Consider the following 20,819-nt stretch of genomic DNA (forward strand, 5'->3'; position numbering starts at 1 on the left):
GATCAGTGACCTACATTAGCCCCAGGTGTCTGCTGATTAAAATAGCAGACGCCTGTTGCAGGCGCCATCTTTAACCATTTCACTACGGCGCTGGAGCGATGTATTAACATGGCGCCATGGCCGGCAGGTCTCTGCTATTTCAAACAGCAGAGACCTGCTGCTAATTACTGTGACCGGCAATAATGCCGTGATCAAGTGAGATCACGGCATCTAAATGCGAAAAAAGCCCTTTTCCTACCGACACCCCTGCACCGATGGTACAAAATTTAAAATTAAAAAACATAATTTATAGGCTTTTATATGAGCTTCAACATCATCACAAAAAATGAAACAAAAATGTTCAAAAATAAATAAAAAATACGAGTTTAAATCACCCCCTTTCCGAATAATAAAAAAATGAATACCTAAATAACAATAAATATAAACATCATGGGTATCACCGTGATCAAATAGTCACGCACACTCCAAAATGATATCAATAAAAACTATAACTAACTATTTGTCCCTAAATAGCTCAGTAGACATAAGTATAAAAAAGTTATGGGGGTCAGAATAAAGTGATGTGAAAAAACAAAACAATTTTTTTAAATCAAAGTTTAAAAAACCCGTAAAATGGTGGAGTATATGCGTTTTTTTTTTTTCCAATTTCTCCCTTTTTGGAATTTTTTTTACCGCCTCCAACTATATTTTATGCCTTAATTAATAGTAGCATTAAAAAGTACAATTTGTCCCGTAAAAAATAAGCCCTCATACAGCTATGTGAACGGAAATATAAAAAAGTTATGGCCCAAAGAAGATGGGGAAGAAAAATGAAAACGGCAAAAAAAAAAAGGTAGTGTGAAAGGGTTAAATAGCTAACAGCCAACGTATATGTTAGGCCAACCGCCTAACGTAAATATACATATTATTAGGTTGTAAATAGCATATAATTAGTTTTTGTAATATACTTAATTTTTTTCACCGCCTGTGCCAGATCCATTATGGGCAGTGGAAAACGAAAGGAACAGTGATGTGCTATGCAGAGTTTCTGCCTGCTCACTGTGCTAAAAGCTCTGCATAGCACTGATGTACTATGCCAGGCTTTAGCATTGCAGAGCTGGCAAAAGCAGGAGCAGTGATGTCTGCTACTGCTAGAACAGTACTCACGGAAGCTCCACAGTGTAATCAGTGTACAGATTCCAAAGCGATAAAGATAAACGAGCTTCAGGCACCTAATTAGGAAGTAAAATAGTTTTTAATAAACACACAGATTAAAGCACTCAGTATTTAGTTATATTAGACTTGTCTTCACTAGGGATCGACCGATATTAGTTTTTTAGAGACGATACCGATAATTTGTTAACCTTTAGGCCAATAATTTATACCGATATTTTATATCTCATAATATATATATTATATTAGTTGGTAGTCACTGAGGTGGTGGAAATTTGCATTTGCCACTAGTATGTTATAAATGTAAATTGTAAATTTAATAAAGCCATTAGTTGGTAGTCAATTTATATTTTACATTTATAATATACTAGTGCCAAATGCCATTTTCCACACCATCCCCCCTCCTCACTGACTTTATTAACCCCTATCAGACCTCAGATCAGACCTTTATTAACCCCCCCTATCAGACTTTTATTAACCCCCCTATCAGACCTCAGATGAATAAAATAAAAAAAACTCCTCACCTCTCCTGCGCCACGGCTCCTCTTCATCTCCGTGTCCGGCGCCTTGCTCCCCTGTCTTCTCCGCCCCGCTCTGCACTGTCACCTGACAGTGTGCAGAGTCAGGTCATAGCACGTGCAATGTGCTTCTCTCTTCCAGTTCATCGCTGCTGTCTATGGCAAAGCAGCAGCGAACAGGAATAGAGAAGGGAGATGGCACGTGCACACTGCTCGCATTGTCTCCTCATACTGCTTATCTATGGGTTTCAGGATAGGCCATCTGCATTTTATCTGGCTTAAAGGGGTTGTCCGAGCTTTTATTATTGATGATCTATCCTTAGGATAGGTCATCTATATCAGATCGGTGGGGGTTCGACAACCAGCACCCCCGCCGACCAGCAGTATGAGGAGACTGCGCTCACAGTGTGCACATGCCGCCTCCCTTCTCTATTCCTGTTCGCTGCTGCTTTGCTATAAACAGCAGCGATGTTCAGGAAGGGAGACTGCGCGTGCACATTACGCGCACTGTCTCCTCATAAAGCTGATCAGTGGGGGTGCCAGGTGTCGAACCCCCACCAATCTGATATAGATCATCAATAATAAAAGCCTGGACAACCCCTTTAAGCCAGATAAAATGCAGATGGCCTATCCTGAAACCCATCAATGTAAAACCCTTTTAATGGTATTTTTCCAATTTTAAAGGCAAAAAATGTTTTTGGTCAAAAAGATCCACCTTTTATGGCTTTTTTTATTTTTTCAAATTTTTTTTTAACATTCTTGTAAGGTCAATCAAGCATTACTTTCTGATGGATCAAGGAGACTTCTTTGTTCATTTTATGGACCTCACAGAGGAAGAACTGAAGAAGACTGTGGAAGATATCATCCCAACACGACTGGAGGCTTTATTAGAACTGGCTTTGCGAATGAGTACGGCAAATACAGATCCTTTTAAGGATGATCTAAAGGTACCATTAACTTTTTTAAGCAAGCAGGATTTCTGTTTGATTTCAGCTATGCTATTTTTAAGTGTTAATAAATGACCAGAAATATTACCTTTGCTTTCTAGACACGTCTTGTTATTTGAATGTATTTCTTTTTGTAATAATCAAAAAATGTTGTTAGTATAATTGGGAAATATGGAACCACAGTGAAAGCTCTACTAATAATACTAATAAAAGGGTGATACTAAGTGTAAAAAAGTTGGCTTCACCTATACTAGCTATAACTTACATTGCTCGATTAAACATGCAGTGCATATCGTATTTTCAGGACTGAGTCACACCTGACCATAAGGCGCAACCCAGGTTTAGACAACAAAAAAATTAAGAAAAATAATATATATTGATTGAATATTCCCTGTTGTTTATTGAAGTGGAGGGGTCAAGGTTATTAACTTTTGGGTCTAGCTTGTGGGGTTAATAGTTTTAGTCAGCTACGTTGTGCTTCATGCGCCCACAACAAACACATCTATTCTACTTACACACATGGGGAGCACATAGAAGTACATGGATGAGGAATATTCAACAAACATTTGAATGCACAGTGGAGTGATTCATTATTCGCTTTACTGCCTCACAGCGCAAATAACCGGCGCAGCCTTTACACGAGCCTGTGCGACAATAAAAATAATCAATGTGAACTGGAGGCCATGTACCGAATATCAGACTGTGCTAACTCTTACAACTTCCTTGTAACTTGGCCCCAGATCAGTCAATGTGAATGACCCCCATTTAGACCTCAATTCAGACCCCCATGCTCAAAGCAGACAAAAAAAAAATCAACTTACCTGTCCTACTCTGGATGCTTCTTCTACTGCCTAGTCAGGGCATGAAGGGGTAAATTCACAGCCTGCAGGCTCATAATTTTACAGCCAGAAGGGGTCACTTTACACAGCGATGGATAGTTGTAGCACCCTGTTATAATGATGCCATGCAGAGAGCCCGCTTCTGCTGGTCTCGGCGCTCTTTACTGTCACCGCAGCAGGCTAATAAAAAATTACTCAAAACAGATGAAAAAACATCCTGCCCTATATGATAAATGAATATGCAGATGTGCAATAGAGCCAGACCGTGGTAGGGTTACACGGATGCCAAATTTGCATTGGGTCAGGATATGGGTATGATAGTCTATAGTTTTGTTTATGACTCCAATTGCAGCGTGCGCAGGGTACTAACACAGGGCCCTTTAAGGTGTTGTCACTCACGTACCAGGTTAGGAATGCCAGAGTGGTGTAATGTCTCTGTGTGGTAATGGCAATAGTGTCAACGGTGTCTCCTACCTGGGTACGGCTGGACTCCTGGATCCTGGCTCACTTGCAATAAATTGAGTGTGTTGCTAGTATGAGTAATAGAGGGATTTGCAGCAGTAATTGAGATCCAGACCTTTGGTAAAGTTCAAACATGTCTTTACTAGTTTGAACTTTACCAGTTACTACTAGTTACTACTTTCATCCAAACAAGGTACATCAATAGTCTTTGGTCCCAGCAGGTATTGGTAATGTGTAGTAGGAAATTATCTTCTGCTCTATCTGGAGCTTTTGCAGGAAAAGGACGTCTGCTTAGTGCTCTGTAATATGGCAGGAATTTGGCTTCTGCGCTTACTATCTTCTGCTGTCTTGGGGACTGACTTGCTGAGGAGGAATATGGCTTTTCCTGGAGTCTCTGGACGGTACTCACAGTTATTGTCTCAGGGTATGCTTCTTCCTGTAACTGGAGGTGGCTGCTTGCTTTATTCCAGCTGAGGCTGCAAGGCTCGGGCTGGGGATGATGATCAATGTCTCAGCCGAGACAAGATCCTGACTTTGGATCCCTATATCTGGGAGCTCCTACACGCACAGTCTTCCCCTAGCAGGGGTGGCTGGCACACTAACTCTAACTTCCTTCCCTCCCCATGAGGCAGGATGTGGACTAATCCACTCTGCTCACAGAGGGGGGGGGGACTAAACTGGAATGAACTATTCCAGTTCATAAACACTAAACTGTCTTAAAGGGATTCTGTCACCAGGATTCACCCCCTTCCAGATAATAATATGGTTATGTTCAGGGAGCTTTCACGATTCCTAATGTGGTCTTATAAATAAAATCTGTAGGCTAATTTTGCTAAAAAAAAAAACGCTATTACTAACCTGTCATTTAACAAAATAAGGTGCCCAAGGGGATGTAAGTGGATCCAAGCTGCCGCCCGCACCCGCCGCCGTTCGTGCCCAGCTCCGCCTTTCCTGACCTCAGCGCCGCCTCATAATCCTGTGTGACGCCTCCGGCTCTCCCTCCCCCCTCCTTCTGCTCTAACATCTCGCGCATGCGCACAGGGCTCTGCCAGTGTGCAGGTCATCGAGAGGTTGAGCGAAGTGCCGGCGCATGCGCACTTCGCTCTATGAAGCCGAACGGAGAAGTCCGCACGGGCGCATCAGGCAGAGCCCTGTGCGCACGCGCGAGATTTTAGAGCAGAAGGAGGGGGGAGGGAGGGAGAGCCAGAGGCGTCACACAGGATTATGAGGCGGCGCTGAGGTCGGGAAAGGCGGAGCTGGGCACGAACAGCAGCGGGTGCGGGCGGCAGCTTGGATCCATTTACATCCCCTTGGGCACCTTATTTTGTTGAATGACAGGTTAGTAATAGCGTTTTTTTGGCAAAATGAGTCTACAGATTACATTTATAAGACCACATTAGGAATCGTGAAAGCTCCCTGAACATAACCATATTTTTATCTGGAGGGGGTGAAACCTGGTGACAGAATCCCTTTAAGTCCCTGCTAACACATTGCTGCCACCTGCTAGTGAACATGGAAGTCACAGCAATATACATTTAACAAGGATTTGAATGCACATTTGTGAGGAAATTACATGAAATTACACAAGATGACAATGTTAATGCTCTTAACAGGTTGTAGCGGGGTAAAAGAGTTTCGTAACACAACTTTGGGGTGTTACAGATGTGCATGGCTACATTTAACAGATATACAGAGAGTCTGGAAGAGCAACAGAAAGACATAGAAGTGGACGCCTTTTGTCCACCAGTGATGGCCAGTTCACCATGTTCGCCCGCGAACACATGCTGGCTGCCATCTTAACTCACAAGTCCAGTGATGCACAGGTAAGTCCTTACCTGTGCCGGGTGCTGGTCTGAAACAAATGCGGTCACCGGGAGCAGGCAGGTTCCGAGAACAGACCGATGAAGGCCCCCGGCGGCTGTTCTCGGAACTGCCTGCTCCCAGTGACCGCATTTGTTTTAGACCGGCTCGCGCACAGGCACAGGTAAGGACTTACCTGTGCATTGCTGGACTTGTGAGTTAAGATGGCAGCTCGCATGTATTCGCGGGCGAACTGGCCGTCACTGTTGGCCACATCCCACACTGATGACTGTTTCATTGTTAATAATGCCCTGCGGAACTGGATAATGAATGCCACAGAACTCCAGGCACATTTAAGGGAGGTAAGAAGCACCCAAGTGTCACGTCAGACCATTTAAAACCGTATACATCAGCATGGTCGGCGTGCTATTGTAAGGGTTCCTCACCATAGGCGTTATTGTCTTGTATGGTCCAGGGCTCATCTATGTTTGACGAGGGACCAGGGGACCCCCGTGCTGTTCACTGATAAGTGATTCACGCTGAGCAGAAATAATGGCCACCACTTTGTGAATGGTACAGTGACAAGCTCATACTACTTGAATAACATCATTAATCCAGTCATTGTGCTTTTGCATAAACAACATAGGCCTAATTTCATGTTCATGGGTGACAATGTGCCAGGGAATGGCTGCTGGTACCTTGGGTACCTCAAATGGAGTGGCCTGCACTTTCTCCAGACCTGAATCCCATTTAAAACCTACAGTCAGGTCCATAAATATTGGGACATCAATACAATTCTAACATTTTTGGCTCTATACACCACCACAATGGATTTGAAATTAAAGATGTGCTTTAACTGCAGACTGTCAGCTTTAATTTGAGGGTATCTTCATCTAAATCAGGTGAACAGTGTAGGAAGCGCCAACAGTGTCGAGGAGCGCCATTGCCCTGCTGTCAGTCCCAGCTTTGTTGGTATGTAGCCTCATTACTTTGTGCACCGCCTGGTATTTAGACGTGTTTGTTCTGGACCTAGGTAGTATTGCCGTTCAGTATTTTGGGGCGCGTACATAGTTCCAATATATCTCTTGTTTTTTGCTGCATCACATCCATTTGGATATTTTTTTATACTCTCTGTACTGCGCAATTGAGATATCATTATCACAATTTATGTGTCTGGGCTGATAGTAGGGCGATGTAGGACTGTGGTTGTCCCTGCTCATTTACTTATATGTATTATGCATCATGTACATTTTTATTGATACATTAATAAAATTGATTTGCATTTTTCTACATTGGTGTGTCACGCACTCCTTTTTTGTTGTCATTTTATATGTGTGTCAAAGTCAACAATCAAGAGAAGACTTCACCAGAGTGAATACAGAGCGTTCACCACAAGATGTAAACCATTGGTGAGCCTCAAAAACAGGAAGGCCAGATTAGAGTTTGCCAAACGACATCTAAAAAAGCCTTCACAGTTCTGGAACAACATCGTATGGACAGAAGAGACCAAGATCAACTTGTACCTGAGTGATGGCAAGAGAAGAGTATGGAGAAGGAAAGGAACTGCTCATGATCCTAAGGATACCACCTCATCAGTGAACTATGGTGGTGGTAGTGTCATGGCGTGGGCATGTATGGTTGCCAATGGAACTGGTTCTCTTGTATTTATTGATGATGTGACTGCTGACAAAAGCAGAAGGATGAATTCTGAAGTGTTTCGGGCAATATTATCTGCTCATATTCAGCCAAATGCTTCAAAATTTATTGGACAACGCTTCACAGTGCAGATGGACAATGACCCAAAGCATACTGCAAAAGCAACCAAAGAGTTTTTTGAGGGAAAGAAGTGGAATGTTATGCAATGGCCAAGTCAATCACCTGACCTACATCAGATTGAGCATGTATTTCACTTGCTGAAGACAAAACTGAAGAGAAAATGCCCCAAGAACAAGCAGGAACTGAAGACAGTTGCAGTAGAGGCCTGGAAGAGCATCACCAGGGATGAAACCCAGTGTCTGGTGCAACCAAGTATTAAAAAGTGAAAGTTTGATTTATGATGATTATTCTGTCCCATTTCTTTTGGTCCCTTAACAAGCACGAGGCACATATGCAAACTGTTGTTATTCCTACATCATTCACCTGATTTGGATGTAGATACCCTTAAATTAATGCTGACCGTCTGAAGTTAAAGCGCATCTTGTTTGTTTCATTTCAAATCCATTGTGATGGTGTATAGAGCCAAAAATGTTAGAATTGTGTAGATGTCCCAATATTTATGGACCTGACTGTATGGGATCAGCTTAGTCGTCGTGTAGGGGCTCATAACCCTGTACCCCAGAACCTCAATGACCTGAGGGCAGCCCTTCAAGAAGAGTGGGATGCCATGCCTCAGCAGACAATAAGTCGACTTGTGAACAACGTGAGACGTCATTGCCAAGCTGTAATTGATGTTCAGTGCCACATGACAAGTTAATGAGAAATTGACATTTTTTGTAGGGGGGTACCAACCACTGTTGTTGGCTTTTCTTTCAATAAATTGTTTGACATGAGGAAATCACCATTGCATGCTTGTTTTTTAAATGCCATACTTTCCTAATCTAAAATAACTGTAGCGTGAACTTAAGTTTCCAATAAATTTCACTCGAAAGCCAAATATCCCAAAATTTTGGTGAGTAGTGTATAATGTTACCTATGTAAGGACATTTGCAGGGGCAAAATATTACATAAAGTCTGTTTTACAACAAATAAATATTTTACAATTTGCATGTATCGGACATGTTGAAATGCCTCTGAGCTAATGCAGTTGGTGATCTAGGACGATATGATCATTATGACTTAAAGGCTATGCACACCTTTGGAAACTTTTAGCTTTTACTTTCTGTAGTAGCAGAATCTGAATTTCCATTCTTTCATCAGGCAGCTCAGCTGACATGCTCCTTGTCTCTAATCTCTGACCTTCTAAACACTCATTATAGCTCAATTCTTATCTTACTGATAAGTATGTGGCTTTAATGTTTATGTCCTTTTATTAATTTAGAGATAAGGTTTATTAGATGACTGGCACAAAATTAAAACGAAAATATGATTCACACAGCTCGAAAAGCTGTTAACCCTTTGTGACAGAACGGCTCAATATTTTTAATACTTACCAATGTATTGTGATTGTCCATGTTGCTTCCTTTGCAGGCTGCATTCATTTTTTCATCACGTTGGGAAACAGAACCAAATAAGTGTTCTGTAGCCTTTTTAGTTTTTATTTATTTATTTATTTTTAATCCAGGAGGAAAAGGGGGCATCAAAGAAAACCTTCAAACCTAAGGCTGTCCCTGCCTGTTGGAAAAAAATCACATTCCCCAAATCCCTTCCCCCTAATCCCACCTACCTTGGATCAAAGTACGGGTCTTCTGGCCATCATAATAGTGCCATACTGGCTTTGCTAGGCTTGGTACTTTAACCCCTTAAGGACCCATGACATACATGTACGTCATTTCTTTCCGGGACTTAAAGACACGTGACGTACATGTACTTCATGGGTATCGGGCGGGTGCAGGAGCTGCGCCCACCCAATCCGCAGCAGGGGTTTGGCAGTCACTGATAGCCGGAACCCTGCTGCATGCGCCGGTATCGGTGAAATCACCGATGCCGGCGCATTAACCCTTCATGTGCCGCAGTCAGCACTGACCGCGGCACATGCGATGTCGGGTGGGGATCGGAGCTGCCATCGGGTCCCCGTGCTACTGTCACAAGGACCCGATGGCATGGAAGGCAGCAGGCATCGGGGCTGCCTTCTGGTGGAGAGCCTGTGAGAACCAGCCCCCTGGATCTCACAGGCAGGAAGCTGTATGAGTAATACACACTGTATTACACATACAGCCAATGCATTCCAATACAGATGTATTGGAATGCATTGTAAAGGGGATCAGACCCCCATAAGTGGGACAAAAAATAAATTGAAAAAATAAAGTTTCCCCCCCAAAAAATTTAAAGTTTCAAATAATACCTGAGGGTAAATCCCCGGGGCCTGATGGCTTTTCGTACAAATATTATAAGACCTTTAAGACTGAACTAACCCCTCACTTAGTAACCCTATTCAATCATTACCTAGCTGGCAATGCAGTACCTCCCCCAATGTCTCACTCGTATCTCACGATGATTCCGAAACCTGGGAAGGATATGCACGAATGCCCTAACTATAGGCCCATTGCCCTACTTAACTCTGACCTTAAGATTTTCACCAAAACCCTAGCTACCCAACTAAACGTCTTTCTCCCCTCCCTGATTCATAAAGACCAGGTGGGATTTGTCCAGGGCGTCAGGGGGCCGACAACACACAAATAAACATTGACTTGATAGATGTCATATCTCGCTCGGGTGAGGAGGCGTTACTTCTTAGTTTAGATGCGGAAAAGGCATTCGACCGTTTAGGTTGGCCTTTCCTCTTTGCTACCCTCCAGGCTTACGGCCTTTCTGGCCCATTTGTTAGAGCCATTCATAGTCTATACTCCTCCCCCACAGCGACGATCAGACTACCTCATGCTCAATCTCGACCCATAAACATTGCTAATGGAACGAGGCAGGGTTGCCCCCTATCTCCCCTACTTTTTGCCATGTGTATCGAACCCCTGGCGGCCAAGATCAGGGCTAGCCCGGATATCAGAGGTGTTATGGTCAAGGATAGGGAGTTTAAGCTATCGCTATATGCTGATGATATCCTCCTTACCCTTACCAAGCTTCACATTTCCCTACCAAACCTCCACTCCATCCTACGGGAGTTTGGTCGTCTCTCGGGGTATAAGGTCAACACCCATAAAATTGAGGCCCTCCCTCTTAATTTTTCTCAGACGACCCTGAGCTCTCACAAGGTTAACTTTCCTTTCCATTGGAAGACTGATTCACTGCGATATTTGGGGGTTGACCTCACTCTCCGATATGGAGAGCTTTACAAAGCTAATTTCCCACGTATATATACCGAGATTAGGGGTCTTCTAGATAGGTGGCACCCTCTCCCACTCTCTCTCATGGGGCGTATTGCTGCGAATAAAATGACGATCTTGCCCAAGCTTCTGTACCTTTTTGAGACCTTACCGATTAAAGGCCACTCAATCCCACCTCCTTAGATTCATATGGGCGAAAGGCGGCACAGAATCCCGAGGTCGGTTCTCCTATCTAGTAGGCACCAGGGCGGTCTAGGGGTTCCGGATCTGTCTAAATATTATTGGGCGGCCCAGCTACGCTCTGTCACAGCCTGGGCTTCCTTGCACCCTTATTCTGTCTGGATGCAGGTATAAAGACTCTGGCTGGCTCCTGTACATCCTAACTCCATGCTATGATCCGGACCTGACAGGACTCAGCCAGCCAAGGATCTCCTAGGGCCCATGGCTTGTACCAGACTCATCTGGCAGCAGTGCAGTAGCAAATTCCCTCTGGAGTCCATTCACTCCGCCTTGACCTCCTTCTTATATCACCCCACGCTCCCTGCTAGTCTTATCACGTCCACAACGAGACCATGGTTTCAGCGGGGGGTGTTTCGGGTCGCTGATATTGTGGACCCCTTCACTAGGGTCCTTATGCAGTTTACTACCCTGCAGGCCAAATATGATCTACCCCCCCCCTCCTCCAACTTCTTTTATATCCAGATTAGGCACTTTGCCCAGTCCATATTTTCAGGGGTTTCCCTTCCGACTCCCTTTGAACGCCTTTGCAGGGAAGGGGTACATGCGAAAGGTTTAATTTCCATATCATCACCACGACGGCCATACAAGGAGATTGACCCCTGACCTCTGTAGGGGCAGGAAGCAGAGAAAGGTTTAAATACTCCCCTCCCACCACCAAACACCAGTGTTTCCTGTCCCTACAGAGGACAGGGGCGGAGAAAGGTCTCCGCAGGCAGCTGCCATGGAGATGAAGGTCCCGAAGTGGATGGAGTTGCGTACCTGCTTTAGCGGGACCCCCCTGTCAGCCCGCGGTCTCTTACTAACGCCAGATAGGGGGGAAAGGGAGAGACTCTCCTCCGGTTGATCTGGGGCCTGCTCCCAGTGCACAGAACGCCCGCTGGTTCACTGAAACCTTGCCGGCTTGTGCGCCCAGCGCCATGCGGTGCTATGCAAATTCGTCACTTCCGGGTAGCCGTGACGTTTCCGGAAGTGACGCGGACGGGGGGGGCGGCTTCAGGAGGCGGGAGAATTCAAATGGATCCTCCTGCTGCAGCGTCCTGCGGTGAGTGCTTACCTTACTCTGGCTGTACTTCAGGATGTCTGCATCTGAGCATACTGAGGCCTCTACTCTGCCGTCCGTAAGTTCCCCATAAGGGAGAGTTTTTCTTCCTCTCTCACCTGGGCACATTATTGATGAGGTTTTTTTCTTGGCTTTTCCAGACTGCTAAAGATTCTCTGAGAAAACCCAAGAAGTCATCAAAGTGTATTTCATGTCTTAATCGACTTCCTGATGACCACCCTAAGAAGTTGTGCAGGGATTGCATTTCTAAGATTGTCCGGGAGGAACAGCCGTCCCTCATGGACGAGATTAAGTCCATGCAGGAAGAGATTAAATCCTCCTTTGCGGCTTTTTCCTCTCTTCAAACAGAGAAACCTGTTGTTTCGGAGCCCCCTGCCAAACGCCATAAATCAGACCATTATATTTCATCCGATTCTGAGGTTTATGGCGGTTCGGCTTCCTCTTCTAGACATATGGAGGATAAAGATAAGCTCTCTGAACGAGAATTTTCAGAAAACCGAAGGAAATTTAATTTCTCCTCTGAGGATATGCCCGAGCTTTTAAAAGCCGTCAGAGCTACTATGGGAGTAGAGGAGGTCCCTTCTACTCCATCAGTACAAGATGAGATGTTTGGTGGTCTCAGGGTGAAGAAATCCAGAGTCTTCCCTATTAATGATAATATCAAGGGGATGATTTTGGATGAATGGGCAGATCCGGAGAAACGGCTAGGTGTTGCCAGATCCTTCCAAAACCGGCTTTTCTTTGATCAAGAAGAAGCCAAGACCTTTAATACCATCCCTAAAATTGACGCCCAGGTAGCTAGGGTCAATAAAAAAACCAGCCTACCATTTGAGGATGCCTCTCAGCTCAAAGATCCACTGGATAGAAAGGCTGACGGCCTATTGAGAAGGTCCTGGGAGGCGGCCATTTTCACGCTTAAGTCGAACATAGCAGCCACATCAGTTGCCAGATCTATGTTCATCTGGCTCTCAGAATTAGAGAATAGGGCCTCCAGTGATTCCTCAACAAATGAGATTGTGAGTGCTATTCCCCTATTAAAATCTGCTACAGCTTTTTTAGCGGAGTCGGTACGTTTTTCAGCAAAAGATGCGGGTCTGTCCAATGCAGCTCGCCGTGCCTTGTGGGTGAAATGCTGGTCGGGGGACAAAGTGTCAAAGTCCAGACTATGTGGCATCCCCTTTTCTGGAGAGTATGTCTTCGGACCAGAACTAGAGAAGATCTTAGAAAGGGCCTCCGATAAAAAGAAGGGTTTTCCGGAGGAAAAAGTCTATAAAAGGAAGTATCCCTTTCGTGCCCCTTCCAACCAAGGTAGTCAGTACACTGGTAAGGGCAAGTCATGCCGTTTCAGTTACCCCAAAGGGGGAGAGGTAGGGCTCCCGTTTCTGCTTCCCAAAAAGGAAATGGAAACCAGTGACATCAGGGTAGGGGGGAGATTGAGGATGTTTTTTCCCCGTTGGGAGGAGATATCCTCAAACTCCTGGGCTCTGAGGATTGTAGAGTCAGGTTACAGAATACAATTCTCAGATTCTCCCCCAAAGAGGTTTCTAGCCACTAAGGTTGCGATCCCAGACTTCAATCATCCTATTCACGTGGGCATTCGGGAACTACTCGCAAAAGGGGTAGTGGTGAAAGTACCACGACCCGAACAAGGAAAGGGTTTCTATTCGAACCTCTTACTAGTGAAGAAGGAGGGATCCTACCGCACAATAATAAACTTAAAGCGCCTGAACAGATACATTACCTATCAAAAATTCAGGATGGAGACCCGAAGATCTATAGTTCCTCTGCTCCAGAGCAATTCAGTAATGTGCTCGGTCGATCTGACAGACGCCTACTATCATGTACCGATGTTATTCTTTTATTGATATTGTATTTTATTGAAGGTATATATGTGACAGGTGATATTATCCCTATTCTTATTTTATTAAACCATGTTTATATTCCATATGAGTGCCAGTTCAATCCTTTATACCATTTAGACTTTATTTTGAGGGGTGTCTCAATTTTTGAGCTAGAGCACCTACCCTGAGGGGACATTGGTGAGCGGGTCCCCTCTCTTTAACTATTCAAAAGGTGATCATCCCTCAGATGATAAAAACCTCCCTTCTTTGGTGGAAAGACAAGATCAATATCTCCAGGGGGGTGCAGTGGTCAAAGAATCCCTATGCCCAGATCACCACGGATGCAAGCCAGTACGGTTGGGAAGCGAAGGTCGGAGATGTTTATTACCAGGGAGTCTGGCCCAAATCTTTCAGTCTCCAGTCATCAAATCTTTGAGAATTGATGGCAGTCTGGGAAACTCTAAGGCAAGCAAAGATTCATCTTCAAGGCCATCACGTAAGAGTCCTGTCAGACAATACGACAGTGATAAGGTATTTAAACCATCAGGGAGGCACGGGTTCGAGCAGCCTGCTGGATTTGTCGGCAAAGATATTCACCTGGGCCGAAGCGAATGTCCGGTCAGTGTCTGCAGTCCACCTGAAGGGGTCCCTAAATGTGGAAGCAGACTACCTAAGCCGGGCAAGGATAGATCTCTCAGAATGGTCCTTAAACGAGGAAGTCTTCCTGATGATAGTGGACAAGTGGGGGAGACCAACAATAGATCTCTTTGCCACTCGAGTAAACTCGAAATTGCCAGTTTTTTGTTCCCTACATCCCAGAGACAGCCCGAGATTTCTGGACGCTTTCTCTTTCAGATGGAACCGAGGTGTCCATTACGCTTTCCCTCCTCTTACATTAATACCGAGGGTGGTACAGAAGATCATACAGGACAGTACTTCAGTCATACTAGTGACACCCTACTGGCCAAAGAGGAGCTGGTTCCCAATCCTGTGGAACCTTGCCAGCGAAGATCCTTGGATTCTGCCAAAGAGACGAAACATCCTTCACCAAGGTCCGATCCTACACCCGGACCCGGACTTCCTCAACCTAGCAGCCTGGATCCTGAGACCCAGATCCTAAAGCATCAGGGACTATCGGATGCGGTAATTGCAACCCTAAAGGCTTCCAAAAAGAAGGTGACCTTTTCAATTTACCTGAAGATTTGGAAACGTTTCTGCTCGTGGTCAGGTTCGCCCTCACCGAATACCTCCGCTCCAAACATCCAAATGATTCTGGACTTTTTACAAAAAGGTTTTGACATGGGATTAAGACCATCCACACTCAATGTACAGGTATCAGCCCTTAGTTGCTTTTACGACACCGAACTGGCAAGCCATAGGTGGATAAAGCGTTTCATGAAGGCAATAACGAGGCTACGTCCGACTCTAAGGTCTCAGGTACCTTCCTGGGATTTAGACATCGTCCTTAGGGGACTATCACATCCTCCATTTGAACCTCTGAGTGGCTGCTCTTTGAAGCATAAATCCTACAAGACTGCATTCCTGGTTGCCATCACCTCAGCCAGAAGAATAAGTGAACTACAGGCCCTTTCAATTAGAGAGCCTTACCTACAGGTCCTGGACAACAGGATAGTTCTAAAACTAGACCCGTGTTTTCTACCGAAAGTAGTCTCGAAGTTTCATAAGGACCAGGAGATCACTCTCCCTTCCTTGTTTAACAACCCATCTAATGATTGGGAATCTACCCTTCATTCACTTGATGTCAGACGGGCAGTACTGGATTATTTAGAGACCACTAAAGACTTTAGGAAGTCAGACTGCCTCTTTATCCAGTTTGGAGGAAGAAACAAGGGTCCGAAAGTTTCCAAGTCCTCCATTGCCAGATAGATCAAAGCTACCATCGCTTCTTGTTATTCCTTACAGAATCTTTCCTGCCCTGACAATATCAGAGCCCACTCTACTAGGGCAATGTCATCTTCTCAAGCAGAAAGAGCGGGTGTCTCCCTTGAGGAGATCTGTAAAGCAGCCACTTGGTCCAGTATCCATACTTTTGCCAAACATTATAGGCTGGACCTTTTCAAAAAGACTGATATGTCTTTCGGACAAAAAGTCTTTCAGTCTGTGTCCCCCCCGTAGATTCATATTTGATATACCTCCTTGTATGGCCGTCATGGTGATGATATGGAAAGCCGGAATTAGTACTTACCGGTAATTCATTTTCCATGAGATCACCACGACGGCCCGTATTTCCCTCCCTGTTAATTACCTGGGGGTTGATATGATGAAATATCTTCTCCTGTTTATTTTATTTTTTTCACGTGTGTATCCACCACCCTTTACTCTGGTATTTTGGAAGCATTGGTGGTGGGAGGGGAGTATTTAAACCTTTCTCTGACCCCTGACCTCTGTAGGGGCAGGAAGCAATCTCCTTGTATGGCCGTCGTGGAGATCTCATGGAAAATGAATTACCGGTAAGTACTAATTCCGGCTTTCTGAGATTTACTCCATATTGCTTACTCCCTTCCCTGATCGGGTCCAAAGGCATTCCTACATGGTGCTGTGGGAGGAATATATGGGGAGGGCCTTGCCGGACTCACTCTGGCACCTTATATGGAGGAGGGCAGCGAAATCATCTATGTCGGTACTTCATCAGGAGAAACAATATAAAATCTTAATGTACTGGTATAACACTCCTGACCTCCTCCATAGAATTAATCCAGTAGTCCCGGGTGATTGTTGGAGATGTGGCTTACATAGGGGTACATTGCCTCCCATTTTTTGGGACTGTCCCAAGATATGCCCCTACTGGACTGAAGTAGGCGCCCTCCTGAGTGATGTCTTTGGAATTGAAATCCGACCGGAACCGGTGTCCTTCCTCCTCAATGTGGTCCCCATACAAGTTAAAAAACATGCACTCAAGCTGCTGCTACTGATGCTAACAGCAGCTCGTTGTCTAGTCTCCCGAGCCTGGAAAATCCCCGAACCACCACGGGTCTCTGATTTGTATGCCAGGGTGATGGAGGTCCGAACAATGGAGTACTCCACTGCTATGTTTCAGGACAAAATGGCACTCTTCAATGCCATATGGGACATATGGGATAATTACTGGGCCACTTGGCAACCTTGACGATCTTGTGTGAAAGGAATGTTCCCTTCCCCCTCCCCCCCTTTTTTATGTCTTTTGTCTGTCATTTGTCTTGTCTGTTGGGTTGGGTATTATTGGCTGAGAAGCTCTGGGCCTTCGGGTCCTTAACCACCTCAGCCCCCAGTGCTTAAACACCCTGAAAGACCAGGCCACTTTTTACACTTCTGACCTACACTACTTTCACCGTTTATTGCTCGGTAATGCAACTTACCACCCAAATGAATTTTACCTCCTTTTCTTCTCACTAATAGAGCTTTCATTTGGTGGTATTTCATTGCTGCTGCCATTTTTACTTTTTTTTGTTATTAATCAAAATTTAACGATTTTTTTGCAAAAAAATGACATTTTTCACTTTCAGTTGTAAAATTTTGCAAAAAAAACGAGATCCATATATAAATTTTGCTCTAAATTTATTGTTCTACATGTCTTTGATAAAAAAAAAAATGTTTGGGTAAAAAAAAAAATGGTTTGGGTAAAAGTTATAGCGTTTACAAACTATGGTACAAAAATGTGAATTTCCGCTTTTTGAAGCAGCTCTGACTTTTTGAGCACCGGTCATGTTTCCTGAGGTTCTACAATGGCCAGACAGTACAAACACCCCACAAATGACCCCATTTCGGAAAGTACACACCCTAAGGTATTCGCTGATGGGCACAGTGAGTTCATAGAACTTTTTATTTTTTGTCACAAGTTAGTGGAAAATGATGATTTTTTTTTTATTTTTTTCTTACAAAGTCTCATATTCCACTAACTTGTGACAAAAAAAAAAAACTTCCATGAACTCACTATGCCCATCAGCGAATACCTTGGGGTGTCTTCTTTCCAAAATGGGGTCACTTGTGGGGTAGTTATACTGCCCTGGCATTCTAGGGGCCCAAATGTGTGGTAAGGAGTTTGAAATCAAATTCTGTAAAACATGACCAGTGAAATCCGAAAGGTGCTCTTTGGAATGTGGGCCCCTTTGCCCACCTAGGCTGCAAAAAAGTGCCACACATGTGGTATCTCCGTATTCAGGAGAAGTTGGTGAATGTGTTTTGGGGTGTCATTTTACATATTCCCATGCTGGGTGAGAGAAATATCTTGGCAAAAGACAACTTTTCCCATTTTTTTATACAAAGTTGGCATTTGACCAAGATATTTATCTCAACCAGCATGGGTATATGTAAAATGACACCCCAAAACACATTCCCCAACTTCTCCTGAATACGAAGATATCACATGTGTGACACTTTTTTGCAGCCTAGGTGGGCAAAGGGGCCCACATTCCAAAGAGCACCTTTCGGATTTCACTGGTCATTTTTTACAGAATTTGATTTCAAACTCCTTACCACACATTTGGGCCCCTAGAATGCCAGGGCAGTATAACTACCCCACAAGTGACCCCATTTTGGAAAGAAGACACCCCAAGGTATTCGCTGATGGGCATAGTGAGTTCATGGAAGTTTTTATTTTTTGTCACAAGTTAGTGGAATATGAGACTTTGTAAGGAAAAAAAAATAAATCATCATTTTCCACTAACTTGTGACAAAAAATAAAAAATTCTAGGAACTTGCCATGCCCTTCACGGAGTACCTTGGGGTGTCTTCTTTCCAAAATGGGGTCACTTGTGGGGTAGTTATACTGCCCTGGCATTTTCCAGGGGCCCTAATGTGTGGTAAGTAGGTAAATGACCTGTGAAATCCGAAAGGTGCTCTTTGGAATGTGGGCCCCTTTGCCCACCTAGGCTGCAAAAAAGTGCCACACATGTGGTATCGCCGTATTCAGGAGAAGTTGGGGAATGTGTTTTGGGGTGTCATTTTACATATACCCATGCTGGGTGAGATAAATATCTTGGTCAAATGCCAACTTTGTATAAAAAAATGGAAAAGTTGTCTTTTGCCAAGATATTTCTCTCACCCAGCATGGGTATATGTAAAATGACACCCCAAAACACATTCCCCAACTTCTCCTGAGTACGGCGATACCAGATGTGTGACACTTTTTTGCAGCCTAGATGCGCAAAGAGGCCCACATTCCTTTTATGAGGGCATTTTTAGACATTTGGATCCCAGACTTCTTCTCACGCTTTAGGGCCCCTAGAATGCCAGGGCAGTATAAATACCCCACATGTGACCCCATTTTGGAAAGAAGACACCCCAAGGTATTCAATGAGGGGCATGGCGAGTTCATAGAATTTTTTTTTTTTTGGCACAAGTTAGCGGAAATTGATTTTATTTATTTTTTTCTCACAAAGTCTCCCTTTCCGCTAACTTGGGACAAAAATTTCAATCTTTCATGGACTCAATATGCCCCTCACGGAATACCTGGGGGTGTCTTCTTTCCGAAATGGGGTCACATGTGGGGTATTTATACTGCCCTGGCATTCTAGGGGCCCTAAAGCGTGAGAAGAAGTCTGGAATATAAATGTCTAAAAAATTTTACGCATTTGGATTCCGTGAGGGGTATGGTGAGTTCATGTGAGATTTTATTTTTTGACACAAGTTAGTGGAATATGAGACTTTGTAAGAAAAAAATAATAATTTCCGCTAACTTGGGCCAAAAAAATGTCTGAATGGAGCCTTACAGAGGGGTGATCAATGACAGGGGGGTGATCAGGGAGTCTATATGGGGTGATCACCCCCCTGTCATTGATCACCCCCCTATAAGGCTCCATTCAGACGTCCGCATGCGTTTTGCGGATCCGATCCATCTATCAGTGGATCCGTAAAAATCATGCGGACATCTGAATGGAGCTTTACAGGGGTGTGATCAATGACAGGGGGGTTATCAATGACAGGGGGTGATCAGGGAGTCTATATGGGGTGATCACCCCCCTGTCATTGATCACCCCCCTATAAGGCTCCATTCAGATGTCCGTATGTGTTTTGCGGATCCGATCCATCTATCAGTGGATCCGTAAAAATCATACGGACATCTGAATGCAGCCTGACAGGGGGGGTGATCAATGACAGGGGGGGTAATCAATGACAGGGGGGGTAATCAATGACAGGGGGGTGATCAGGGAGTCTATATGGGGTGATCACCACAGTCATTGATCACGCCCCTGTAAGGCTCCATTCAGACGTCCGTATGCGTTTTGCGGATCCGATCCATCTATCAGTGGATCCGTAAAAATCATGCGGACGTCTGAATGGAGCTTTACAGGGGTGTGATCAATGACAGGGGGGGTAATCAATGACAGGGGGGTGATCAGGGAGTCTATATGGGGTGATCACCACAGTCATTGATCATGCCCCTGTAAGGCTTTATTCAGACGTCCGTATGCGTTTTGCGGATCCGATCCATCTATCAGTGGATCCGTAAAAATCATGCGGACATCTGAATGGATCTTACAGGGGGGTAATCAATGACAGGGGGGTGATCAGGGAGTCTATATGGGGTGATCACCACAGTCATTGATCACGCCCCTGTAAGGCTTTATTCAGACGTCCGTATGCGTTTTGCGGATCCGATCCATCTATCAGTGGATCCGTAAAAATCATGCGGACATCTGAATGGATCTTACAGGGGGGTAATCAATGACAGGGGGTGATCAGGGAGTCTATATGGGGTGATCACCACAGTCATTGATCACGCCCCTGTAAGGCTTTATTCAGACGTCCGTATGCGTTTTGCGGATCCGATCCATCTATCAGTGGATCCGTAAAAATCATGCGGACATCTGAATGGATCTTACAGGGGGGTAATCAATGACAGGGGGGTGATCAGGGAGTCTATATGGGGTGATCACCACAGTCATTGATAACGCCCCTGTAAGGCTTTATTCAGACGTCCGTATGCGTTTTGCGGATCCGATCCATCTATCAGTGGATCCGTAAAAATCATGCGGACATCTGAATGGAGCTTTACAGGGGGGTGATCAATGACAGGGGGGTGATCAG

General features: G+C 44.6%; 1 protein-coding gene across 2 annotated transcripts in view; it reads left to right on the forward strand.

The window, feature by feature from the left end:
• Positions 1-20,819, forward strand: part of TUBGCP2 (tubulin gamma complex associated protein 2) — a 478,187-nt gene that overhangs the window by 289,765 nt on the left and 167,603 nt on the right. For both annotated transcript variants that reach the window (XM_040435527.1, XM_040435528.1), the window contains exon 11: positions 2,437-2,617. In XM_040435527.1, the coding sequence (XP_040291461.1) occupies positions 2,437-2,617 (181 nt within the window). The remainder of the gene's footprint in view (positions 1-2,436; positions 2,618-20,819) is intronic.

This window comes from Bufo bufo, chromosome 6 (assembly GCF_905171765.1).
Source record: "Bufo bufo chromosome 6, aBufBuf1.1, whole genome shotgun sequence".
NCBI classification, from domain to species: Eukaryota; Metazoa; Chordata; class Amphibia; order Anura; family Bufonidae; genus Bufo; species Bufo bufo.